The 25,714-nt window shown below is 72.6% G+C and overlaps 2 protein-coding genes across 2 annotated transcripts in view; one reads left to right on the top strand and one right to left on the bottom strand.

Moving 5' to 3' along the window:
* CDH15 (cadherin 15) overlaps nucleotides 1-10,150 on the top strand; it is a 33,958-nt gene extending 23,808 nt beyond the window's left edge. The window contains 12 exon segments of the mRNA XM_075939849.1: nucleotides 1,471-1,631; nucleotides 2,048-2,176; nucleotides 3,136-3,321; nucleotides 3,515-3,739; nucleotides 3,741-3,769; nucleotides 5,399-5,541; nucleotides 5,631-5,867; nucleotides 6,985-7,109; nucleotides 7,111-7,225; nucleotides 7,309-7,448; nucleotides 8,169-8,333; nucleotides 9,423-10,150. Coding sequence (XP_075795964.1) covers nucleotides 1,471-1,631; nucleotides 2,048-2,176; nucleotides 3,136-3,321; nucleotides 3,515-3,739; nucleotides 3,741-3,769; nucleotides 5,399-5,541; nucleotides 5,631-5,867; nucleotides 6,985-7,109; nucleotides 7,111-7,225; nucleotides 7,309-7,448; nucleotides 8,169-8,333; nucleotides 9,423-9,659 — 1,892 coding nt within the window. The 3' untranslated portion in view covers nucleotides 9,660-10,150.
* A 118-nt stretch (nucleotides 10,151-10,268) lies between these two features.
* On the bottom strand, nucleotides 10,269-24,408 carry SLC22A31 (solute carrier family 22 member 31). The gene is given in 11 exon segments (XM_075939850.1): nucleotides 10,269-10,607; nucleotides 10,610-10,708; nucleotides 10,710-10,941; nucleotides 11,343-11,454; nucleotides 11,939-12,153; nucleotides 12,290-12,398; nucleotides 12,521-12,666; nucleotides 18,129-18,297; nucleotides 20,158-20,312; nucleotides 20,464-20,567; nucleotides 24,012-24,408. Coding segments are annotated over 11 exon segments (1,776 nt in total). The 5' UTR covers nucleotides 24,375-24,408; the 3' UTR covers nucleotides 10,269-10,535.
* Between the last annotated feature and the right edge of the window lie 1,306 nt (nucleotides 24,409-25,714).

Here is a 25,714-nt window from a genome sequence, read left to right as displayed (position 1 = left end):
TGGCATGCGTGTTATGTGGCGGGGTAAACACTTCTCTGGTCACTGTCTCCGCCCCAGGCATGACCACGTAGCTCTCGCTTCTCGCCCTCCCCCCCCCCCCCTTAGCAGGGCTGCCGGGGGGGGTGGGCAATTTGTCTCTTCTCCAGATGAACAGGCCGAGTCTTTAATCGCTCCTCCAAAGGAAGCTGTTTCATACCCCAAATCATTTTTAAGGACTCCTGGCTGAACCCATCCCAGTGCCGCCGCACCTTGTGCAGTAGTCAGGGGGTGGGCATGCCCACCATTTATCTAGCGGCATTACCGTGTTTTCTGTCTCGGTTTCGACCCCGTTCCTGATGGTTGCTAACATTCTGTCGACCTGCCCGACAGCTGCTGCGCACTGAGCAGATGTTTGCAGGGAACTAGCCAGAAACACACACACCCTGTCTCATTCTCCAGCACACCCCTCCTTTGGTATGTGTCGAGGGGCTTTTCTTTTCCAGTGTGCCGTACTGTGCCCTTCTCCACCCTGAAGTCCCTCTGCCATGTTTGCCACCCAGGCTAAGTGTGGGCGTCGGTGAACTGACTAGGGCTGCAATCCCTCGCCCAAAGCACAGGGCTCAGTGGCTCACTGGCTGACCGTGTGGCTGTGTCTCATGGGGTCCCACGTGGGTCTGCCCGGTGCCGGGTGCTATTACATAGGTTCTCTGACAGCTGATGGAGGGGAACATGCGTATACCATTTGCAGGTTGCACCGGAAGGGGCGGTGTTCCAAGCACTTTGGCAGGCTGAATTCAAATTAACAAGCTGAAATTCAATTTTGATTCACTTCAGTTCAGTCAAGCTAAATGCAAAGTATCACACGTAGGAAGGCAAAAAACACACCCAAACCTAAACGCAGCACTCCGCCCTGGGGGACAGCTGGCCGGGGTCGTGCGGCTGTGCAGGATCTGGGGGGTCGGGCTCTGAGGCCACACGGGGACATGGCAAAGGTTGTCGTAGGAAAGAGGCAGGCAGGCATGGTTGCCCTCAGCTGGAGAACCGTGTCCAGGTCTGAGCGTCGCCCTTTTGGAACGATGTGGATCAACTCAAGGGAGGCCAGAGAAGAGAAACTCAAATGCTCCGTGGTTTAGAAACCCGGATCCCTGCAGAATGGTTGAAAGTGGGCATGTTTCGTCAGGAGGGGGACACCCTGAGAACAGTCTCCTACTAGGTTTCGGCTATTCCAAAGCAGACGGTGATCTCCACAGCCACTGCAGGGCAGGCAAGCGGGATGGGTTAATCAGCAGGCAGGGCCGATTGTAGGAAACACCTTCTAGCCCTCGGGTGTAAGCGCTGGAACAAGCGTTCAGGGAGGCTGTGGGATCCCCATCTTGGAGGTTTTTAAGGCAAGAGGGCGACACGCCCTGCCAGGGAGGGTCTGGGCTCACTTGGAGCTGAGTTCTCGGGGGCCCACCCAGCTGACAGCCCATGGGGGATTTCTGCTCACAGGCACCTATGTGCTGACGGCGGAAGCCACCGATGCTGACGACCCTGACACGGACAACGCGGCCCTGCACTACTCCATCCTGGAGCAGGGCCCTGCCGGGTTCTTCAGCATCAACGAGACCACAGGCGAGATCCGCACCGTGCGAGCGGGGCTGGACCGCGAGGTGAGGGGCCGTGGGGGGCAGCCGGCGCTGGGGGCTGGGTATTCCCGCGGCCTGGCTTGGGTGTGAATCTCTGCAGGCCCACGCCAGGCTGGGGGCTGCCTGACACCATGGCACCAGCTTGGTGGCTGGAACAGAGGGATGGCTTGGCGCCCGTGCCAGGGTGCTCTGGTGCCTGTGGGCAGCCCCGGGCAAGACTCCCAGGTGGGAAGCTGCAGGGCATGGGACAGATGGGCAGACCAGGGCATGCCTCGCAGAGAGGGCAGATGGGGGCTAACAGGCCAATGGGGGTGGGCTGGGCAGGCCGTAGCCTGGTAGCGCAGGGCACTGCCTCCCCCGGGGTGATGGGCACTGGGGGGAGGGGCAGGCTCTGGGCCTGACGGACAGACTGGGTGACCCCGCTGGCTCCCCCTCCACAGGTGGTGAGCACGTACAACCTGACTCTCCAAGTGGCCGACATGTCGGGCGACGGCCTCACCACCACAGCCACGGCCGTGATCCACATCGACGACATCAACGACAACCCGCCCCAGTTCACCAAGCAGGAGGTAGCGAGCTGGGCTGGACACCTGGGTTCCTGTCTGGCCCCTGGCCGAGGGGAGGTTCCATGCCATAGGGGCAAGGACCAGGGCAGGGGACAAGTTTGTGAACGTGGGCCGTGCCATCGCGCCAGGCCGGGGGACGGGAACGGGGGCCGTGCCATCGCGCCAGGCCGGGGGACGGGAACGTGGGCCGTACCATCGCGCCAGGCCGGGGGACGGGAACGTGGGCCGTGCCATCGCGCCAGGCCGGGGGACGGGAACGTGGGCCGTGCCGTCGCGCCAGGCCGGGGGACGGGAACGGGGGCCGTGCCGTCGCGCCAGGCCGGGGGACGGGAACGTGGGCCGTGCCGTCGCGCCAGGCCGGGGGACGGGAACGGGGGCCGTGCCGTCGCGCCAGGCCGAGGGACGGGAACGTGGGCCGTGCCGTCGCGCCAGGCCGGGGGACGGGAACGTGGGCCGTGCCATCGCGCCAGGGCAAGGGACGGGAACGTGGGCCGTGCCGTCGCGCCAGGCCGGGGGACGGGAACGTGGGCCGTGCCGTCGCGCCAGGGCGAGGGATGGGAACGTGGGCCGTGCCGTCGCGCCAGGCTGGGGGACGGGAACGTGGGCCGTGCCGTCGCGCCAGGCCGAGGGACGGGAACGTGGGCCGTGCCGTCGCGCCAGGGCGAGGGATGGGAACGTGGGCCGTGCCGTCGCGCCAGGCCGGGGGACGGGAACGGGGGCCGTGCCGTCGCGCCGGGCCGGGAACGGGGGCCGTGCCGTCGCGCCAGGCCGGGGGCCGGGAACGGGGGCCGTGCCGTCGCGCCAGGCCGGGGGCCGGGAACGGGGGCCGTGCCGTCGCGCCAGGCCGGGGGCCGGGAACGGGGGCCGTGCCGTCGCGCCAGGCCGGGGGCCGGGAACGGGGGCTGTACCGTCATGCCAGGCTGGCAGGTTTGGGCTGTGAGCGCCTGGCTGCTCTCTTGCAGTTCTCCGTGGAGGTGCTGGAGAACACGAGTGGCGTGGACATCGGCCGGCTCCTGGTGCATGACAAGGACCTGCCCGGCTCCCCCAACTGGCTGGCGCGATTCACCATCCTGGACGGCGACCCCGACGGGGCCTTCGCCATCCGCACCGACCCCCGCAGCAATGACGGCGTCCTCTCCGTGGTGAAGGTGAGGGGGCCGCGCCCCCGACCCAGCGCAGGGGCCGTGCTCTGCCCCTCGTTACCAGCGGTCCCGGGGAGCAGCCAGGCTGGGCCCAGCCCAGAACCCTGGGTACGGGGGTGGGAAGCCCCGCTGGAGAGTGACCCTTGGGCATGGGGGGAACTCTCCCCCCACAACTAACTGTCAGCCCCTCCCCCGTCAGGCCCTGGACCACGAGGGGCGGGACCATTTCCAGCTCACCGTCTCCGTCCAGAACCAGAACCAGCTGCACCCGTCGGCCCCCCAGGCCACCCGGGCCCTGGCCCTGGTGCAGGTGCAAGTGCAGGATGTGAACGAGGCTCCCGTCTTCCGCGAGAACCCCCTGGTGGCCAGCGTGGCGGAGGGGGCGCCGCCCGGCACGGAGATCACCACTCTCAGCGCCAGCGAACCCCGACACCCGCCAGCCCCAGGCCCTCAGGTGAGCCGGGCCGGCATCCTCCGCAGTGCCACAGGACACAGGCAGGACTGGCCCTGAGGGGGCGGGAGCCGCCCTGGCCAGGAAGGGGCAGCAGAGGCTGGTGCATGAGCCCGGCGGGGCAGGGGGCACAGCCCCATTGGGCAGGATGGCAGGGACCGGCAGAGCTCTGCGAGGCTGCCTTCAGCTCCCTGGCTCCATGCTGGCTGGGCGAGGGGTGTTACCCGCCCACACCGGGGCACCCGCTGCCCTAGCTCTTAGGGCTCAGGGCACAATGTGCTTCAGGACTGGGGGGCCTGGACCCAGGGCGCCCCTTCTCCTGGCTGTGTTAACGGGGTGCACCCCACCCCCAGCAAGGCAGTGACCTGACCCCGGCATCCAGGGCTCCTCCCCCTGCCACACAATGTGGCTGACGGGGCAGGGGTGGGGGTGGGGGCAGGGGTGGGGGCTAGCAGCTCTGTGCTTGGCTCGGCCCTGGACTTGGGGGCAAAGAACTGCCTCCCCGTACCATCCCCCCCCCCATCAGCTGCTCAAACGTGAGCCCTGCTCAGCCGGCCGTTAATCACGCCCGTTACACCAGAGCCGTGCAATATAACGCACCAGCCTGCCCCGGCAGCTTGCACACGCACCGGTCACACCCCCCGCCTCTGCTGCGTGAAACCTTGCAAAAATGAGCCACGCGCCAGCCCCAGCCAGCTAACCACCGGCCCAGCCCCGGCCAGCTAACCACCGGCCCAGCCCCGGCCAGCTAACCACCGGCCCAGCCCCGGCCAGCTAACCACCGGCCCAGCCCCGGCCAGCTAACCCACCGGCCCAGCCCCGGCCAGCTAACGACCGGCCCAGCCCCAGCCAGCTAACCACCGGCCCAGCCCCAGCCAGCTAACCACCAGCCCAGCCCCAGCCAGCTAACGACCGGCCCAGCCCCAGCCAGCTAACCACCGGCCCAGCCCAGCCAGCTAACCACCGGCCCAGCCCCAGCCAGCTAACCACCGGCCCAGCCCCGGCCAGCTAACGACCGGCCCAGCCCCGGCCAGCTAACCACCGGCCCAGCCCCGGCCAGCTAACCACCGGCCCAGCCCCGGCCAGCTAACCACCGGCCCAGCCCCGGCCAGCTAACGACCGGCCCAGCCCCAGCCAGCTAACCACCGGCCCAGCCCAGCCAGCTAACCACCAGCCCAGCCCCAGCCAGCTAACGACCAGCCCAGCCCCAGCCAGCTAACCACCGGCCCAGCCCCAGCCAGCTAACGACTGGCCCAGCCCCAGCCAGCTAACCACCGGCCCAGCCCCAGCCAGCTAACCACCGGCCCAGCCCCAGCCAGCTAACGACTGGCCCAGCCCCAGCCAGCTAACCACCGGCCCAGCCCCAGCCGAGAAGCGGGGGCTGTGGGGGCTACCCGGGGCCAGGCACCCCGGCGGGGAAGGCAGGAGGGTCTCTCTGCCCCGCTGTGCGGTTACCGGGCCATGGGGGGCCAGGCCGTGCTGTGGGTAGAGGGGCTGTGCGGGAGGCCGGGCCGCTGCCCTTCGGGGGGCTCAGGCGGGGCTGGCTTTCCCGTGCCGCGGTGCCTGTGCCAGGGATGCCCCCGGGGGCTGGAGGTGTCTGCCCGGGCCCCTGACTTGGTGCTTCTGCCACAGCTACTCCCTGGCCTACGACCCGGCCGACTGGCTGCTGCTGGACGTCCGCTCCGGGAGGGTGCAGACCCGGTGGGAGCTGCCGCGCCGCTCGCCCTTCCTGCAGGGCGGCTGGTACACGGCTCTCGTCCTGGCCAGCGACAACGGTGAGCCGGGCGCTGCCCCCCTGGCTGGCTGAGCCCCCCCACTCCCGCCCCGCAAGCCTGGGCCCTGACCCGGCTCCCCTTGTCCCCAGCTGAGCCGCCGCGCACGGCCACCGGCACCGTGTCCATCGAGATCCTGGAGGTGAACGACCACGGGCCGGCCCTGCTGCCGCCGGCGGGGGCCCTGTGCCGCGAGCCCGGCGAGGGGCGGGGGCTGCTGCTGAGCGCCACGGACGAGGACCTGCCGCCCCACGCCGAGCCCTTCCACTTCCGCCTCAGCCCCGCGGCCCCCCAGCTCGCCCGCAACTGGAGCCTCAGCCCGCTCAACGGTGAGGGGCCGGGTAGCTGCTCCCCTCCCGCGGGGACTGGGCACGGCCCTGTGAGCCCCCGGCCACCGGCCTGCCGCAGCGCCAGGGGCTGATCGGGCAGGGGCAAGCTGGGGACCAGCGAGGGGAGAAGGGAGCCAGTCAACGGGGGCACGGCCCGACCGGGGACCGGGGGGAGGGGGAAAGGAGGGCCCGACCGGTGACCGGGGGAGGGGGAAAGGAGGGCCCGACCGGGGGGAGGGGGGAGGGGGAAAGGAGGGCCCGACCCGTGACCGGGGGGAGGGGGAAAGGAGGGCCCGACCGGTGCCCGGGGGGGGGGGGGAGGGGAAAGGAGGGGCCCGACCCGTGACCGGTGACCGGGGGAGAGGGAAGGGAGGGCCCGACCGGTGACCGGGGGAGGGGGGAAAGGAGGGGCCCGACCGGTGACCGGGGGAGGGGGAAAGGAGGGCCCGACCGGAGGGGGGACGGGGGAGGGGGGAAAGGAGGGCCCGACCCGTGACCGGGGGGAGGGGGAAAGGAGGGCTCCGACCGGTGCCCGGGGGGGGGGAGGGGAAAGGAGGGCCCGACCCGTGACCGGTGACCGGGGGAGAGGGAAGGGAGGGCCCGACCGGTGACCGGGGGAGGGGGGAAAGGAGGGCCCGACCCGTGACCGGGGGAGGGGGGGAGAGGGAAGGGAGGGGCCCGACCGGTGACCGGGGGGAGAGGGAAGGGAGGGCTCCGACCGGTGACCGGGGGGAGGGGGAAAGGAGGGCCCGACCCGTGACCGGGGGGGGGGGGAGAAAGGAGGGCCCGACCCGTGACCGGGGAGGGGGGGAGAGGGAAGGGAGGGCCCGACCGGTGACCGGGGGAGAGGGAAGGGAGGGCCCGACCGGTGACCGGGGGAGAGGGAAGGGAGGGCCCGACCGGTGACCGGGGAGGGGAGGGGGAAGGAGGGCCCGACCCGTGACCGGGGGAGAGGGAAGGGAGGGCCCAACCGGTGACCGGGGGAGGGGGAAAGGAGGGCCCGACCCGTGACCGGGGAGGGGGAGAGGAGGATACAGGGCCCGCTGGGGGGCAGAACTGGGGCTGGGGCAGGGGCAGGTCCAGCGGGCGCCGTGTCTCATCGTGTCCCCTGCCCCAGCGACCCACGCGGTGCTGGCGGTGCTGGTGCCGGTGCCCGCGGGGCTGCATTCCCTGCCGCTCCTGCTCAGCGACTCCGGGACGCCCCGGCAGGAGCGGGCGCAGCTGCTGAACGTCTCCGTGTGCCCCCTGCGACGAGGCCGGCAGCTGCCAGGCCAGCGCCGCCGCGGCCGCCATGGCGGAGGCAGGGCTCAGCTTCGGGGCCCTGATGATCGTCCTCGGCAGCATCATCCTGCTCCTGTGTAAGTGAGACACCTGCCCCTCCCCCGAGACGCCCGCCCGCCCAGCCCGGGCCCGGCCCCACGGCCTCTCTCTGTCTCGGCAGCGCTGGCCCTGCTGGCGGCGATTCGGGAGCGCTGCCGCCGCCGCCGCCCTCGGCACCTGGGGCTGCTGGAGAGTTCGCAGGACGACGTGCGGGACAACATCCTCAACTACGACGAGCAGGGCGGGGGCGAGGAGGACCAGGTGAGTGGGGGGCAGCCCCCCCTTGGACGCCGGGGGGCACGGGGTGCGCCTGCCAAACCAGACAGCCTCTGCGCTACCCCCCGCCCTGCCAGTGCCCCTCATCCCCGCCCCCCATCCCAGTTCTGGGCCCCCCATTCCCCGCCCCCCAGCCCTGGGCTCCCCATTCCCGCCCCCCCAGCCCTGGGCTCCCCCTCCACCCTGCCAGTGCCCCTCATCCCCGCCCCCCATCCCAGCCCTGGGCTCCCCTCCACCCTGCCAGTGCCCCTCATCCCCGCCCCCCATCCCAGCCCTGGGCTCCCCTCCACCCTGCCAGTGCCCCTCATCCCCGCCCCCCCATCCCAGCCCTGGGCCCCCCATTCCCGCCCCCCAGCCCTGGGCTCCCCCTCCACCCTGCCAGTGCCCCTCATCCCCGCCCCCCATCCCAGCCCTGGGCCCCCCATTCCCGCCCCCCAGCCCTGGGCTCCCCCTCTACCCTGCCAGTGCCCCTCATCCCCGCCCCCCATCCCAGCCCTGGGCTCCCCCTCCACCCTGCCAGTGCCCCTCACTTCCACCCCGCAGCCCTTACCGGCCCAGCCTGGGCAGCACCCCTCTGCCCTGACCTACTGCCCACAGTCTCTCCCCCGGAGGGACACACCCCATATTATGCCAGCCTGTCCCACCCCTGCAGCCAGGGCTCCCACTAACCGCCCCCCCCCGGTGCCAACTCTCTTCTCTCCACAGGGCGCCTATGACATAAACCAGCTCCGCAACCCTGACTTCTTCCCCCCAGCCTGCCCCCGGGGCAAGCAGCCGACGCGGCGAGACGCTCCCTACAGCTACGCCACCCCCCCGGACCCACGGAAGCTGCCCACCGCCCCCTCCGACATCGAGGACTTCATCAATGAGGTGAGGGAGATGCGGGGTTGGGGCCGCACCCAGCTCCCCTTCCGCTCCTGCCAAGCTGCAGCAGAACACAGCCCCAGCCTGTCCGCCCGCCCCAACGCCCCCCCGCCAGCCTGTCCGCCCCCCAACGCCCCCGCGCCGGCCTGTCCGCGCCCCAACGCCCCCCCGCCGCCTGCCCCCCTCCCACCTACCCCAACGCCCCCCGCGCCGCCTGCCCCCTCCCACCTGCCCCAACGCCCCGCGCCGCCTGCCCCCCAGCTCCGCCCAACGCCCCCACGCCGCCTGCCCCCTCCCACCTGCCCCAACGCCCCCGCGCCGCCTGCCCCCTCCCACCTGCCCCAATGCCCCGCGCCGCCTGCCCCCCAGCTCCGCCCAACGCCCCCACGCCGCCTGCCCCCTCCCGCCCCCGCGCCGCCTGCCCCCCCAGCTCCACCCAACGCCCCCACTCCACCTGCCCCCCTCCCACCCCCGCCCCAACGCCCCCGTGCCGCCTGTCCCTCCAGACATCATTCAATGCCCCCACTCCACCTGGTTCGCCCCCACGCCCCTGCTCCACCTGCCCAGCTCTGCCCCAACACTCCCACGCTGCCTGGCTCCCCCGACTCACGTCTGTCCGCCTCTCCTCCCCCGATCCCATCCAATGCTCCAGCTCTGCCCCAAGGGCCCCACTTTGCCTGGCTCTCCCGCAGGCCCCACCCATGCACCCGAGGGCCAGCCCACCAGTCAGTCCCAATGCCCCCCGCGCCACTGGGCCCAGCTCCCCAAGGGAGCCATCTGCCCACTCCAGGGCCCTACAAGGCCTGCGTCCTGCCACACTGGAGCTGGGCAGCTGGCATTACTTCCCCAGCCTCCAAACCCTGCAGGACCCCTCCAGGACAAACTGAGCCCTGCCCAGTGGGGGGACACAGGGGCAGGAGGGAGGGAGAGGGGGCCCCAAGCCATGCTCAGCCTGGGACTGGCTCAGAACAGGTGGGCTCAGGAGGACACCCCAGGGGCGGAGGGGAGGGCAGGGAGACAGGCGCCCAGCCCAGGAGCTACAGGCCTGACCCCCCTCCCCCACCAGGCCTCACAGCCCTTCTGTCCTCGTCCCAGGGGCTGGAGGCGGCCGACAGCGACCCCAGCGTCCCCCCCTACGATACAGCCCTCATCTACGACTACGAGGGCTCAGGCTCCGTGGCCGGCTCGCTCAGCTCCATCCTCTCCAGCCTGGCGGACGAGGACCAGGACTACGACTACCTGCGGGAGTGGGGGCCCCGCTTCCGGCGCCTGGCAGACCTGTATGGGCCCGAGGGCAGGGTGGGGCCCTGGGGGGGCAGAGCTTCCTCCTGAGCGCCAGGGACCCCTGCACGCAGCGGCGGGGCCCTGCCGGGGACAGAACCTGGAGCAGCCTCGGCTGCAGGACGCGGCCTAGCGCGCCGGGGACAGACCCGCGAGGGGCAGGCAGGGCAGGTGCCTTGTGCAGTGGCTCAGGGCAGCTTGCGGCAGGCAGGGGAGGGGCAGGCACGGCTGGGAGCCCAGCAGGGGAGAGCTGAGCTGGCCAAGCCCACAGGGCAGGTGCTGGACAGGGGGAAGCGGGGAGCTCAGGGAAGGAAGCCAAGGAACGGCAGCTCCCAGGGCCCTGCTGGGGGGTTACGCCCTAGGGCAGCTCTGGCCAGTGGAAGGCCAGAAGGGAAAGAGCAGCCAGGCACAGGCCCCCCAGCCCCAGCCTGGTGCTCAGGGAGGGGTGGCCCCAGGCAGGCCCTGCCCCAGAGAGGGTCTTAACACAGGAGCCAGGTGAGCATCCCCCCTCTGCAGACCCCCAATAAAGATCCTGGAGTACGGTGGTGGCTGGAGCTGTGTGCGGCATGGGCGGGGGGGGGGGGGGGGAAGCTGCTCCAGGGCTACCCAGCCTTCCCCCCCCCCTTCTCCCCCAGCGAGAAAGCAGAGCCAGGCCCAGGCTAGAAATAAGGCACATTTTATTGGCGAGGCGGCTCCAGGACCAGCATGCCCTTCCCAGCCGTGCTCCTCAGGGGGCACCCGCCCTGCCAGCCCTCGGGGCTGGTGTCCAGCAGGGGTCAGTGAACCCCCCCCCAAGGCAGGGGCGCGTGAACACTCCCACCGAGGCCCTGCCCGAGGCGGCTCCGTGAGCGGGGGGGCGTCTGACGGGCACCCAGCCGGGCGCAGGGCCGTCACACTGGGCAGCGTCCACACAGCAGCCTTGCCCGGCTACATCTCCTCCGGGGCGGCCCCGCCCAGGCCGGGCTCGGGCAGCAGCCGCTGGCCCCGCCGTGGGGACCGCCCCGGTGGGAGCTCAGCATCTTCTTGGTGGCGGTGACCAGGCGGGCGTAGTCCTGGGCGGGGCCGCGAGGCGAGAGCAGGGGCAGCTGGTCCCGGCGGCGGGGAGGCGCGGAAGAGCGGGGGCCGGCGCTGGCTCTCGCCGTCCTGCAGGGACTCGGGCAGCCCCTTGCCCCGGCTCTCGGGCAGCAGCATGATGCTGAGCACGGAGAGGATGGCGAAGGAGGCGAAGACCACGTGGTGCAGGAAGAAGCCCCGGTTGTTCTGCAGCTCCATGATCGGCCTGGCCGCCCTGCCCACCAGGCTGGCGGCCACGATGAGGCCCAGCCCGGCGCCCCTGCGGGGGACACACACCAGGCCCTCACCGAGGGGACGGCACCCCCACCCGACCGCGGCGCCAGGGGCGGCCACACCCCGGCTTGGCCGCAGGGCGCTGGCCTCGTCTGGGGCAGCAGCTCAGGCCTGGGCAGCCTGCGGAGCTTGTGTGGGCCCAGCTCGGGGCAGGGGACGCGACCACGCCCCATGGGACTCTGCCATGGCACCCGGGCACTGGTCCAGCTGACCCGTGGGCACGTGCCAGCCCTCAGGCCGGGGCACTGCATCAGGGTGGGGGCAGTTGGCGCTGGCCCTGGGGGGGCACAATACCCACCCCTCAGATCCTTCGACAGCCTCCCCCACCCCGCGACGCCGGCGCCACCCCAGGGCCTGCGCCATGCGCTCGCCCGGCCCGGCCCCTACCTGACCACAGTGGGCAGGACCTCGCTGGCGAAGAAGATGCTGAGCATGGTGACGGCCTGCGAGGACGCGATGCCCAGGACAGAGAGGCTCAGGATGATCCAGTCCAGCAGGTCTAGAGCGGGCAGGGGCAGCAGGGTGAGCGGGTGCCTGGGGCGCTCCCCCAGATCTACAACACGGGGGCCGGGGCTAACGCCCTGCCTGCCGGGACACTGTTTGCCCTCACTGGAGTGTCAGGGCAGCCAGCAGGTGAAGCCCCCCCCCCCCGGGTCCACCCGTCGCCAGCCCAGGGATGGGCTGTCCCCCCAGCAGGGTCCTTGGCTCTCCCACCCTGGGGCTGGAAGCGGGAGGGGAGATGCAGCAGGAAGCCGGGTGGTTGGGTGTCCCAGGGTCGCCGACGTTCCCGCTGCCAGGGCCCGACCCCCTTACCCACCCGCAGGGAGCCCGGGAGCCAGCCCTGGGAAGTGGGGGGGGGGGAGCAGCCTGGGGGAGCAGCTGGGGACGAATGCTGATGCCTCGTGTGCTGGGCCACAGCTCCCAGGGTGCTCGCCCCTCCCCTCCCAGGGACCCGGGTGGGGGTTGGGGGGCCCCAGGCTCACACTGCGTCAGGGCCAGCAGCAGCAGCGCGGAGAGGCCGGTCAGGATGGTGCAGAGCAGCAGCACGGGGCGGCGCCCGAAGCGGTCGACGCTGAGCCACAGGGCGAGGCAGGCCCCAGCCTCCAGCGCCACCGGCAGGAAGTAGGAGACGTAGAAGCGGGGCGGGTAGGCGGCCAGGTGGCGGGTGAAGCAGGGCAGGACCCCGATGCCGATGAACCTGCAGGGAGGGCAGGAGACGCTGGCCACCGGAGGGCAGGGCAGCCGGGACACCCCCACCCCGGGCGAGCGCCGCCCATCGCCCCCCCCCCGGGGCAGGGGAGAGCCGGGGGCAGGTGGGCGCGAGGGGCCCTTACGCCGAGAAGCCGAGGATGAGGCTGTTCTTCCAGATGACCCGGGTGCTGAAGACCTCGCAGAGCGTGTGGTACTGGGGCAGCGGGGCTCCCTCCCACACAGGCTCCAGCTCTGGGGGAGAGACGCACGGTCAGAGCCGAGGGGCTGGCGCGTGCCGGGGAGGGGGCGCCAGGCGAGAACAGCCCAGGGCTCGGGTGACTCACCCTGGCGCCCCAGCCGGGCCCGGTTCTCACCTGCCAGCAGGTGCTCCTGGCTGTAGAATTCATCCTCCAGCAGGACGCCGTTGCCTTCAGCCAGGGCCCGCAGGCTCCCCCGGCCCCTCTCCAGCTGCCGCGTGGCCAGCAGCCAGCGGGGCGACTCCGGGAACAGCGCGGGCCAGCTGGGGGGAGAGCCGCCGCCGCATCACCATGGGGCCACCCGGCGCCCACGCCCCCACCCCTCCAACCGCATCACCATGGGGCCCCCCGCCGCCCACACCCCCACCCCCCCAACCGCATCACCATGGGGCCGCACGGCGTCCACGCCCCCACCCCCCCAACCGCATCACCATGGGGCCACCCGGCGCCCCCACCCCTCCAACCGCATCACCATGGGGCCACCCAGCGCCCACGCCCCCACCCCTCCAACCGCATCACCATGGGGCCGCCCGCCGCCCACGCCCCCACCCCTCCAACCGCATCACCATGGGGCCGCCCGCCGCCCACGCCCCCCACCCCCCCAACCGCATCACCATGGGGCCGCCCGCCGCCCACGCCCCCACCCCCCCAACCGCATCACCATGGGGCCACCCGGCGCCCCCACCCCTCCAACCGCATCACCATGGGGCCACCCAGCGCCAACGCCCCCACCCCTCCAACCGCATCACCATGGGGCCGCCCGCCGCCCACGCCCCCACCCCTCCAACCGCATCACCATGGGGCCGCCCGCCACCCACGCCCCCACCCCCCCAACCGCATCACCATGGGGCCGCCCGGCGCCCCCACCCCTCCAACCGCATCACCATGGGGCCGCCCGGCGCCCACGCCCCCACCCCCCCAACCGCATCACCATGGGGCCGCCCGCCGCCCACGCCCCCACCCCCCCAACCGCATCACCATGGGGCCGCCCGCCGCCCACGCCCCCACCCCCCCAACCGCATCACCATGGGGCCACCCGGCGCCCCCACCCCTCCAACCGCATCACCATGGGGCCACCCAGCGCCCACGCCCCCACCCCTCCAACCGCATCACCATGGGGCCGCCCGCCGCCCACGCCCCCACCCCTCCAACCGCATCACCATGGGGCCGCCCGCCGCCCACGCCCCCACCCCCCCAACCGCATCACCATGGGGCCGCCCGCCGCCCACGCACCCACCCCCCCAACCGCATCACCATGGGGCCGCCCGCCGCCCACGCCCCCACCCCCCCAACCGCATCACCATGGGGCCACCCGGCGCCCAAGCCCCCACCCCCCCAACCGCATCACCATGGGGCCACCCGGCGCCCAAGCCCCCACCCCTCCAACCGCATCACCATGGGGCCGCCCGGCGCCCACGCCCCCACCCCCCCAACCGCATCACCATGGGGCCACCCGGCGCCCCCACCCCTCCAACCGCATCACCATGGGGCCGCCCGCCGCCCACGCCCCCACCCCTCCAACCGCATCACCATGGGGCCACCCGCCACCCACGCCCCCACCCCTCCAACCGCATCACCATGGGGCCGCCCGCCGCCCACGCCCCCACCCCTCCAACCGCATCACCATGGGGCCGCCCGCCGCCCACGCCCCCACCCCCCCAACCGCATCACCACGGGGCCGCCCGCCGCCCACGCCCCCACCCCTCCAACCGCATCACCACGGGGCCGCCCAGCGCCCACGCCCCCACCCCCCCAACCGCATCACCACGGGGCCGCCCACCGCCCACGCCCCCACCCCTCCAACCGCATCACCACGGGGCCGCCCGCCGCCCACGCCCCCACCCCTCCAACCGCATCACCACGGGGCCGCCCAGCGCCCACGCCCCCACCCCCCCAACCGCATCACCACGGGGCCGCCCAGCGCCCACGCCCCCACCCCTCCAACCGCATCACCATGGGGCCGCCCGCCGCCCACGCCCCCACCCCTCCAACCGCATCACCATGGGGCCGCCCGGCGCCCACGCCCCCACCCCCCCAACCGCATCACCATGGGGCCGCCCGGCGCCCACGCCCCCACCCCCCCAGCCGCATCACCATGGGGCCGCCCGCCGCCCACGCCCCCACCCCTCCAACCGCATCACCATGGGGCCGCCCGGCACCCACGCCCCCACCCCTCCAACCGCATCACCACGGGGCCGCCCAGCGCCCACGCCCCCACCCCCCCAACCGCATCACCACGGGGCCGCCCAGCGCCCACGCCCCCACCCCCCCAACCGCATCACCACGGGGCCGCCCAGCGCCCACGCCCCCACCCCTCCAACCGCATCACCATGGGGCCGCCCGGCGCCCCCACCCCTCCAACCGCATCACCATGGGGCCGCCCGGCGCCCACGCCCCCACCCCTCCAACCGCATCACCATGGGGCCGCCCACGCCCCCACCCCTCCAACCGCATCACCATGGGGCCGCCCGCCGCCCACGCCCCCACCCCTCCAACCGCATCACCATGGGGCCGCCCGGCGCCCACGCCCCCACCCCTCCAACCGCATCACCATGGGGCCGCCCGCCGCCCACACCCCTCCAACCGCATCACCACGGGGCCGCCCGCCGCCCACGCCCCCACCCCTCCAACCGCATCACCATGGGGCCGCCCGGCGCCCACGCCCCCACCCCTCCAACCGCATCACCATGGGGCCGCCCGCCGCCCCCACCCCTCCAACCGCATCGCCACGGGGCCGCCCGGCGCCCACGCCCCCACCCCTCCAACCGCATCACCACGGGGCCGCCCGCCGCCCACACCCCCACCCCCCCAACCGCATCACCATGGGGCCGCCCGCCGCCCACACCCCTCCAACCGCATCACCATGGGGCCGCCCACGCCCCCACCCCTCCAACCGCATCACCATGGGGCCGCCCGCCGCCCACGCCCCCACCCCTCCAACCGCATCACCATGGGGCCGCCCGGCGCCCACGCCCCCACCCCCCCAACCGCATCACCATGGGGCCGCCCGCCGCCCACGCCCCCACCCCTCCAACCGCATCACCATGGGGCCGCCCGGCTCCCACGCCCCCACCCCCCCAACCGCATCACCATGGGGCCGCCCGGCGCCCACGCCCCCACCCCTCCAACCGCATCACCATGGGGCCGCCCGCCGCCCACGCCCCCACCCCCCCAACCGCATCACCATGGGGCCGCCCGCCGCCCACGCCCCCACCCCTCCAACCGCATCACCATGGGGCCGCCCAGCGCCCCCACCCCTCCAACCGCATCACCATGGGGCCGCCCGGCGCCCACGCCCCCACCCCTCCAACCGCATCACCATGGGGCCGCCCACGCCCCCACCCCTCCAACCGCATCACCATGGGGCCGCCCAGCGCCCCCACCCCTCCAACCGCATCACCATGGGGCCGCCCGCCGCCCACGCCCCCACCCCTCCAACCGCATCACCATGGGGCCGCCCAGCGCCCACGCCCCTCCAACCGCATCACCACGGGGCCGCCCGGCGCCCACGCCCCCACCCCTCCAACCGCATCACCATGGGGCCGCCCACGCCCCCACCCCTCCAACCGCATCACCATGGGGCCGCCCACGCCCCCACCCCTCCAACCGCATCACCATGGGGCCGCCCGCCGCCCACGCCCCCACCCCTCCAACCGCATCACCACGGGGCCGCCCGCCGCCCACGCCCCCACCCCCCCAACCGCATCACCATGGGGCCGCCCGGCGCCCACGCCCCCACCCCTCCAACCGCATCACCATGGGGCCGCCCACGCCCCCACCCCCCCAGCCGCATCACCATGGGGCCGCCCGCCGCCCACGCCCCCACCCCTCCAACCGCATCACCATGGGGCCACCCGCCGCCCACGCCCCCACCCCTCCAACCGCATCACCACGGGGCCGCCCGCCGCCCACGCCCCCACCCCCCCAACCGCATCACCATGGGGCCGCCCGGCGCCCACGCCCCCACCCCTCCAACCGCATCACCATGGGGCCACCCGGCGCCCACGCCCCTCCAACCGCATCACCACGGGGCCGCCCGGCGCCCACGCCCCCACCCCTCCAACCGCATCACCACGGGGCCGCCCGGCGCCCACGCCCCCACCCCTCCAACCGCATCACCACGGGGCCGCCCGCCGCCCACGCCCCCACCCCTCCAACCGCATCACCACGGGGCCGCCCAGCGCCCACGCCCCCACCCCTCCAACCGCATCACCACGGGGCCGCCCGCCGCCCACGCCCCCACCCCTCCAACCGCATCACCACGGGGCCGCCCAGCGCCCACGCCCCCACCCCTCCAACCGCATCACCACGGGGCCGCCCAGCGCCCACGCCCCCACCCCTCCAACCGCATCACCACGGGGCCGCCCGGCGCCCACGCCCCCACCCCTCCAACCGCATCACCACGGGGCCGCCCGCCGCCCACGCCCCCACCCCCCCAACCGCATCACCACGGGGCCGCCCGCCGCCCACGCCCCCACCCCCCCAACCGCATCACCACGGGGCCGCCCGCCGCCCACGCCCCCACCCCTCCAACCGCATCACCATGGGGCCGCCCAGCGCCCACGCCCCCACCCCTCCAACCGCATCACCACGGGGCCGCCCGCCACCCACGCCCCCACCCCCCCAACCGCATCACCATGGGGCCGCCCGCCGCCCACGCCCCCACCCCCCCAACCGCATCACCACGGGGCCGCCCGCCGCCCACGCCCCCACCCCCCCAACCGCATCACCATGGGGCCGCCCGCCACCCACGCCCCCACCCCTCCAACCGCATCACCATGGGGCCGCCCGGCGCCCCCACCCCTCCAACCGCATCGCCACGGGGCCGCCCGGCGCCCCCACCCCTCCAACCGCATCACCATGGGGCCGCCCGGCGCCCCCACCCCTCCAACCGCATCACCATGGGGCCGCCCACGCCCCCACCCCTCCAACCGCATCACCATGGGGCCAACCGCCGCCCACGCCCCCACCCCTCCAACCGCATCACCATGGGGCCGCCCGCCACCCACGCCCCCACCCCTCCAACCGCATCACCATGGGGCCGCCCACGCCCCCACCCCTCCAACCGCATCACCATGGGGCCGCCCGCCGCCCACGCCCCCACCCCTCCAACTGGGGCCAGCAGCACTGGGCCCCGGCCACTGCTCCTGCCCCCCACGGCTGCTCCCTGCCAGCCCCACCTGCCCCAGGCCACATCTGGCCACCATGCTCCGAACCGAGCGTGGTAACTGCACCGAGCCAATATTTACCCCTGGCCTGCGGGCACGAGGCCCCTTCGGAGGGAGCCGCTGCGCCGCAATCGCGCTGGAGGGCCTGGCGCGGGTCAGGCGGGCGCCCCGCCAGCTGGTTCCGCCATCGCGGGGACCAGGCGCTGCCAGCGCCCCCCGGGCTGAGCCCACAGGCCCCTGCCAGCCTGGCCGCTCTGGGGCAGGGGCTGCCTAGGGCACATGCCCCAGCAAAGGGGGGGCAGCACCTGGGGGGGCGCCCAGGGCACATGCCCCAGCAAAGGGGGCAGCACCTCGGGGGGGGTGCCCAGGGCACATGCCCCAGCAAAGGGGGCAGCACCTCGGGGGGGGTGCCCAGGGCACATGCCCCAGCAAAGGGGGCAGCACCTCGGGGGGGGGGGCCCAGGGCACATGCCCCAGCAAAGGGGGCAGCACCTGGGGGGGGCCCAGGGGCCCAGCCAGGCCAGGCTGGCCCCGCCCTGCAGCATCCCAGACCTTACCCCCAGCAGGTGGCCAGCAGAGCCAGGATCAGCGTCAGGGCGCCCTGCAGCAGCTGCCACTGCCGGCACAGCACCGCCAAGCCCGGCAACAGCAGCTCCCCGGCAACCCAGAACAGCCCCGCCACCATGACGACCATCAGCCGGTGGGGAGGGTCGCACAGCTCCAGCCCTGGGGAGGGGGGCAGAGACCAGAGGTGAAAGGGAGGCGCCGGCTCCTGGGGCTTCCTGCAGGCTGCTGCCCTAAGCATCAGCAAAGGGGTCTGGCCGGGGACGTGCCCCCTCCCAGCTGGTCCGGCACTGCTCCAGTGCTCAGCCCCCTCCCCCAATTCATACCTGGTGCTGCTTAACATAAGAGCGGCCAGGCTGGGTCAGACCAAAGCCGCATCCGGCCCAGGGTCCTGTCTGCCCACAGTGGCCAATGCCAGGTGCCCCAGAGGGAGGGAACAGAACTAGGAATTATCACGTGATCCCTCCCGTCACCCATCCCCAGCTTCTGACAGAGGCCTGGGACACCTCCCTGACACCCTGGCTAATAGCCATTGATGGATCTAACCTCCATGAACTCATCTAGCTCTTTTTTGAACCCTGTTCAAGTCCTGGTCTTCACAATATCCTCCGGCAAGGAGTTCCACAGGTTGACTGAGTGCTGAGTGAATAAATACTTCCTTTTGTTTTTATCTGCTACCGATTCATTTCATTTGGGGATGCCTAGATCTTGTGTTATGGGAACAAGTAAATAACTTCTCCTTGTTCAATTTTTCCTCACCAGTCGTGATTTCATAGATCTCTCCCCTACCCCCCTTCATCTCCTCTAGTCAAAGCTGAGAAGTCCCCGTCTTTCATCTCTCTGCACAAGACCCCTTCCAAACCCCTCCTCATTTTTGTTGCCCTTTTCTGAACCGTTTCCAAAGCCGAGATCTCTTTTCGGAGATCTTTTCTTTCTCTCTCCGAGGCGGCTACTCATCTCAGGGAGCGAGGGGAGGCGCAGTTTGCTGCACTCCTCGCTCCGGCGGGGTGGAGAACTGCGCACGCGCTCTCACTCCCCGACAGGGACAGGAAGGGGAAGAGCAAGCAACCCTGGTATGAACCGGTGGGGGGAGGGGGGCTTCAGCCCTCCCCCACCCACTTCTCACACCCCCCCAAGCACCTCCCGTCTCCTGCACTTGTCCACATCCCCCCGCCTTGAGCCCCCCCCACTTCTTACAGGTACTGTCGTATCACAACCACCCCCCAACCTCCCGCCCTGAGCCCCCCGGGGCCACGATCCGACGGTCCCTGTAAGAAGTGCCAGGTACCTTCCCCCGGGAAGGGGCAGGACAGATTTCCCCTTTCAAGGGGAGTCCAGCTCCCTCTCTGCTCCCAGCCTGGCCTGGTACCCGCTTAGAGCAACGCCCAAGCAAGAGCGTCCTGGGGTGCTGCCCCTCCCTTGCTGCAGCCCTGGGAAACTGGGAGGCGATACGGCCCCCACCCCAGCTCCCCCGCAGCTGTCACCCCTGCCAGCCACGCACGGCTCGGCTCACAAGCAGCCTGGCTCCAGGGGTGACCGTGCACTCTCTCCAGTGCCTGGCACCCCAGCAGACACCCCCAGCCAAGCAGGAGATGTTGGCCGGAGTCCCAGGGCCCGGGACAGCGGTGTGCGGCCTGCCAGGGCATCACGCCCCGTGAGCCAGCCCAGGAACACGGCCCCCCTATCTGCCACAAGGCCAGGGCATCTTCCCGTCCTGCTCAGACCGCCCCCCTCGCCCAAGAACAACGGGGGGAGGGCGCTGGGGTTACGGGCAAGGTGAGTGGCAGCGCCTAGACTCACGCGGAGCCCAGCTGAGCTCTGCACTCCCTGGCTGGGGCGAAGGGAAGCTGGGTTCGTCCAGCACCTAGCCCCAGGGGACCCGATGCCCGTGTGGGGCCCCGAGGGGCGAGGGCATGGCAAAGAACCGACAGAGGCGCCCTGGCTGGGGCCCTACACTCCGCGGGGTTCGCTCTCCCGGGCCGGGAAGGGGCATCAGGCCGGGCGGGACCAGGCGCTGCTCACTCGCCACGTAGAGGGAGAGGAAGGTGCCGGCCAGCATGGCGCCGAAGAGAAGCCGCAGCGACAGCAGCATGATGTAATTCAAGGCCAGCGCCACGCCCACACCCAGGGGCACCGCCAGCACCAGGGAGAACACGAAGGTGGCCCGCCGGCCAAACCTAGAGAGGAGAGCAAAGAGCAGTGAGCTGGGCAGGGCGCCGCGGCGGCAGCCCTCTGTGCCCGGCACCGGTCAGGCTGGACCAGGCCCACGGGCAACGCTGCAGCTGGCCGGCCGGGCGGGCGGGGGGGGGGGGGCGGCTGGTGCTTTACCTGTCGCAGGCCAAGCCGAGCACAATGCAGCCGCTGAGCCAGCCCAGCAGGTAGGTGGTCTCCTCCAGCGGCACCTTCCAGCCGTCCGCGCACACCAGGTCCCACTGCGGGAGGGAGAGCGAGCGGTGAGCGAGGGATGCGACCGGTATCCTCCCTGCTGGGGGACGCTGACCGGCTACCGCGAACAGGCAGGGGCTGGAGCAGCACATGGTGCGCGGGTGCGGCCCGTGTGTTCGTGGCTCAACCGTTTGGCCTCCCCCATGGTGGGCACCGTGTCCCCGCGTGGCCCGGAGCCCTGGGACACTCCCATGCCCGTTAAGCCCCACCCAAGGCAACAGCCAGGCCCTCACTGTAGGGATGTAAAATCCCATTTAATCAACTGATTAACCGGGATCCCAGGAGGGGACCACTCCAGCCAGGCTGGCGCAGTCCCCAGCCCGCTCCCGCGGCGCTTCCTGGCCCCTGCTCCCGGGCACAGATTAACCCCGGGGTGCCCAACCAGCTCTGAAGCAGTCGCTACGCTAGTGGCTGCTGCTATAGCCAACTAGCCAGTCTCAGCTGGCCACACACACCCACATGAGGCTAGTGTGCTGGCTCACACAGGGTTAACGGTCACCCGGTACCAGTCCCATCCCTTCTGCCCTCTGGATGTGACAGGCCCAGAGCCGGTTCCGCAGGGGTCGGGGTCACGGCAGCGGCCTGGCTGAATTCCTGGTGGCTTCACCGGGCCTGGGAATCGTCTCGCTTCCTGCCCCAGGGAACCCATGGCTGCAGGGTTCCCGCCCAGGGCAGGCCCTCAAGCCACACGAGGGCTCTAGCGCCACAGGCCAGGCCAGACTCCAGGGTAAGAGCATCCCCTCCGGCACCCAGAGCCGCTCCCCGCCTGGCGCCGACGTTCCCACCCAGCCACTGGCCAAGCTCAGCCGGTCCGACAGGCTCTGTGCACAAGTGCCAGGCAATCGCCACGCCCCCGGCCGCAAGGGAGAGCCTAGCTCAGCGCAGACAAGCAGGGACCCTCCCCCGCCGCCTGGGAACCAGCTGGGCCCTGAGCACAGGCAGCCCCGGGTCAGTACAACCGACAGGTCCTCTCCCCTCCCCCTGCTGCCTGGGGCCGGCAGGCAACACCCTAGGAAACCTCCACCACAACCGCAGAGGAAGCAGCGAACAGGGAAAGGAAGTAACAGCCCCGGGCTTGCCACAGGCGGCCCCTTCCCTGCTGGAGAAGCTCAGCAGGGCTGGGAGGAAGTGGGGGTGGAGCAAAGGAGCTCACGCTCCTCCAGGGCTCGGCCCACCCACCTGCTGCAAGGGTTCACCTCCGGCCCCCGCACGCAGCCCCCCAAAGGCACACCCAGCCTGGGCACCAGCGGAGTCTGATTCAAACGGCCCACTCCCCGCACACCGCTTGACCAGCCTCGCAGCAGGTGCATGAATCACGGTCCCCAGGGAGTTGGTGCCAGAAGTGGGATTAGGACCAGCAGCCTACCAGCCCCCACAGCCCTGCCAAGGAGCAGGAGGGGCAGGCTTGTCAAGTCAGGGGCTCCAACAGCTGCCACCAGGAGCAAGCTGCCACGGCCTGGCTGGGCACGCAGGGCTCCTCTCCTGCCCGGCATCGGCCCTCCTCACCCAACAACATTTTGCAAGAAAACTCGGCTTGGCCGGGGATTATGCAAACACACAAGGAGAGGGCGGTTTCGCCACCCGCCTGCAGGCAGACCCACGCACAGCACCAGGGATGGCGGGATTGGAGTGGGGGGGGGGGGGCGGCCTGGGGGAAACGGCCAAGGCTGCTCCTCCCAGTGACCGGTCCACGAGGTGAAACCAGCTCTAGGATTCAGGCATTGCCAGCCTGTGGCCTTCGACCCAGCCCCAGGGCTGGAGCTCTGGGGGCCCGGGGCCAGGACGGCCCGTGACCTGCAGCTCTACCAGGAGATGGGCAGGCAGGTGAACGCAGCCTGCAGGGCTCGGGGCATCCAGGTCCCTGGGACTCGGCACTTCCAGCCCGTCTGGCCCTGCCCAGCCACCACCGCGAGGCAGGACCCCGAGTGGCAACAGGCGCATCTCAGGCCGGTGAGTGTCTGCCCGCAGGGCGCCCCCGGGGCCTCCGCTGCACTGGGAGGGCCCAGCTCAGAGTCCCTGCCCCACGCGCCACTGGGCAGCACGAGCCCTGCCGGGGCACAGACACACGGAGTGCCAGGCAGCACAAAGCTCACGCCGCCCTCTGCTCCCCAGAGCCAGCGCGACCCCCAGAGCCAGCCCGCCCCCCTTCCCAAGCCAGCCTGCCCTCCTCCCAGCACCCCCCAGCCAGCCTGCCCCCCTTCCCAAGCCAGCCTGCCCTCCTCCCAGCACCCCCCAGCCAGCCCGCCCCCCTTCCCAAGCCAGCCTGCCCTCCTCCCAGCACCCCCCAGCCAGCCCGCCCCCCTTCCCAAGCCAGCCTGCCCTCCTCCCAGCACCCCCCAGCCAGCCCGCCCCCCTTCCCAAGCCAGCCTGCCCTCCTCCCAGCACCCCCCAGCCAGCCCGCCCCCCTTCCCAAGCCAGCCCGCCCTCCTCCCAGCACCCCCCAGCCAGCCCGCCCCCCTTCCCAAGCCAGCCCGCCCTCCTCCCAGGCACCCCCCAGCCAGCCCGCCCCCCTTCCCAAGCCAGCCTGCCCTCCTCCCAGGCACCCCCCAGCCAGCCCGCCCCCCTTCCCAAGCCAGCCTGCCCTCCTCCCAGCACCCCCCAGCCAGCCCGCCCCCCTTCCCAAGCCAGCCTGCCCTCCTCCCAGCACCCCCCAGCCAGCCCGCCCCCCTTCCCAAGCCAGCCTGCCCTCCTCCCAGCACCCCCCAGCCAGCCCGCCCCCCTTCCCAAGCCAGCCTGCCCTCCTCCCAGCACCCCCCCAGCCAGCCCGCCCCCCTTCCCAAGCCAGCCTGCCCTCCTCCCAGCACCCCCCAGCCAGCCCGCCCCCCTTCCCAAGCCAGCCTGCCCTCCTCCCAGCACCCCCCAGCCAGCCCGCCCCCCTTCCCAAGCCAGCCTGCCCTCCTCCCAGCACCCCCCAGCCAGCCCGCCCCCCTTCCCAAGCCAGCCTGCCCTCCTCCCAGCACCCCCCCAGCCAGCCCGCCCCCCTTCCCAAGCCAGCCTGCCCTCCTCCCAGCACCCCCCAGCCAGCCCGCCCCCCTTCCCAAGCCAGCCCGCCCTCCTCCCAGCACCCCCCAGCCAGCCCGCCCCCCTTCCCAAGCCAGCCCGCCCTCCTCCCAGCACCCCCCAGCCAGCCCGCCCCCCTTCCCAAGCCAGCCCGCCCTCCTCCCAGCACCCCCCAGCCAGCCCGCCCCCCTTCCCAAGCCAGCCCGCCCTCCTCCCAGCACCCCCCAGCCAGCCCCCGCCCCCCTTCCCAAGCCAGCCTGCCCTCCTCCCAGCACCCCCCAGCCAGCCCCCGCCCCCCTTCCCAAGCCAGCCTGCCCTCCTCCCAGCACCCCCCAGCCAGCCCGCCCCCCTTCCCAAGCCAGCCCGCCCTCCTCCCAGCACCCCCCAGCCAGCCCCCGCCCCCCCCCCCGGGCACCCCGGCCCGGGCGCACCTGGGTGGCGGGGCTGGCGCGCAGGCCGGCGGCGGGCGGCTCGTAGTGCCAGCCGCGGGTGCAGGGCCCGGTGCGGTTGGGCAGCGCGGCGCCGGGCGCGTAGCGGTAGAGCAGGCAGCGGCTCCAGCCCTCGGCGCCCCGCGGCAGCGCCGCCGCCAGCAGCGCCCGGCCCGACAGGTTGCGCAGCGCGGGCGGCAGCAGCGCGGGGTCCGGGCGGCAGCGGTGGGGGGGCGGCGCCAGCAGCGGCCCCGCGCAGCAGCCCAGCGCCAGCGCCGCGCCGGGGAGCCAGCTGAGCGCCGCCAGGAGCCGGGCGCGGCGCCCGAAGCCGCCCGCGGGCCGCAGCAGCCGCGCGTCGAACTCCATGGGCCGGGCGGGCCGCCCTGTGCCGCGCCGGGACACCGGCCGCTGGCTCCGCCCCCCGGGACAGCCCCGCCCCCCGGGCCAGCCCCGCCAGCCCCGCCCCCCGGGACACCCCCGCCAGGCCCGCCCCCCGGGACAGCCCCCCCATCCCACCACTGAGCTGCCCCCCCCCTCAGCCAAGCCAACCCCCCCCCCGCCGGGCCACCCCCCGGGACACCCCCGCCAGGCCCGCCCCCCGAGACAGCCCCCCCATCCCACCACTGAGCTGCCCCCCCCCTCAGCCAAGCCAACCCCCCCCCGCCGGGCCACCCCCCGGGACACCCCCGCCAGGCCCGCCCCCCGGGACAGCCCCCCCCCACTCAGCCAAGCCAACCCCCCCCCCGCCGGGCCACCCCTCCCTCGGGCCGACACCCCCGCCAGGCCCGCCCCTCCGGGACAGCCCCCCCCCACACTCAGCCAAGCCAACCCCCGCCCACCGAGCCGCCCCCCCAGCTGGGCCAACACCCCCACTCTGCCGGGCCGTCTCCACCCAGCCCCCCCACCGCCAGGCCACCCCTCCCTCGGACGAACACCCCTGCCCTGGCCAGCCCCGCGCCCCGGGCCCACCCCCCCGCCTGGCCGTCTCCACCCATCCCACCACTGAGCTGCCCCCCCACCCAACAGAGCCAACCCCACCCTCGCCAGGCCGCGCCCCCCCACTCCCATCCCATCACTGAGCCGCCCCCCCACCCATCTGGGCCAACCCCACCCTCGCCGGGCCACCCCACCCCCACTGCCACCCCACCACTGAGCTGCCCCTTCCCCCTCCTCCAGCTGCCTCTCCCACCCCCCTTCCTAGCTAGGCTGCTCCCTCTGCCCCCAGACCCGCCTGCACTCCCAGCTCCATCTGGGCAGCCCCCTGTGGCAGCATGACCCGGACACTCCCCCACACCCCGTTGGGGTTTCCTGACAGCAGCTCCCTGGCTGGGCGCAGCCTCCTGCTCTGGGCAAGGCCCCACAGCTCAGGGCTGGCAGAGCCTCGGGTGCCAGGGAGCAGCCTCGTCCCACATGTGCCGATTCAGGGGGGAGCCTCAGCCTGCCCCACGGCTGGGCTCAGGGCCAGAGCCGAGGGCAGGAAGGGGAAGCTCCCGGGCTCCCCAGGTGCTGATAGAGTCCAGCCCAGCCTCTGCGGACACAGCCAGATAAGGCCTTGGGGCAAGAGGACCCCAGAGCAACTCCAGCCAGGGGGGAGAGGACAGAGCTTGTGGCTCCTTGGGTGCTGGAGCATACAAAACCTCCCCTAATGACACCTCAATCTGGGACATTTCCTCAGATTTGTCACCTAAAAAGAATGGCTCAGGTTT

This window comes from Pelodiscus sinensis, chromosome 12 (assembly GCF_049634645.1).
Source record: "Pelodiscus sinensis isolate JC-2024 chromosome 12, ASM4963464v1, whole genome shotgun sequence".
NCBI lineage: Eukaryota > Metazoa > Chordata > Testudines > Trionychidae > Pelodiscus > Pelodiscus sinensis.
The sequence above is the reverse complement of the archived record's forward strand: the minus strand, read 5'-3'. Positions and strand labels throughout refer to the sequence as shown.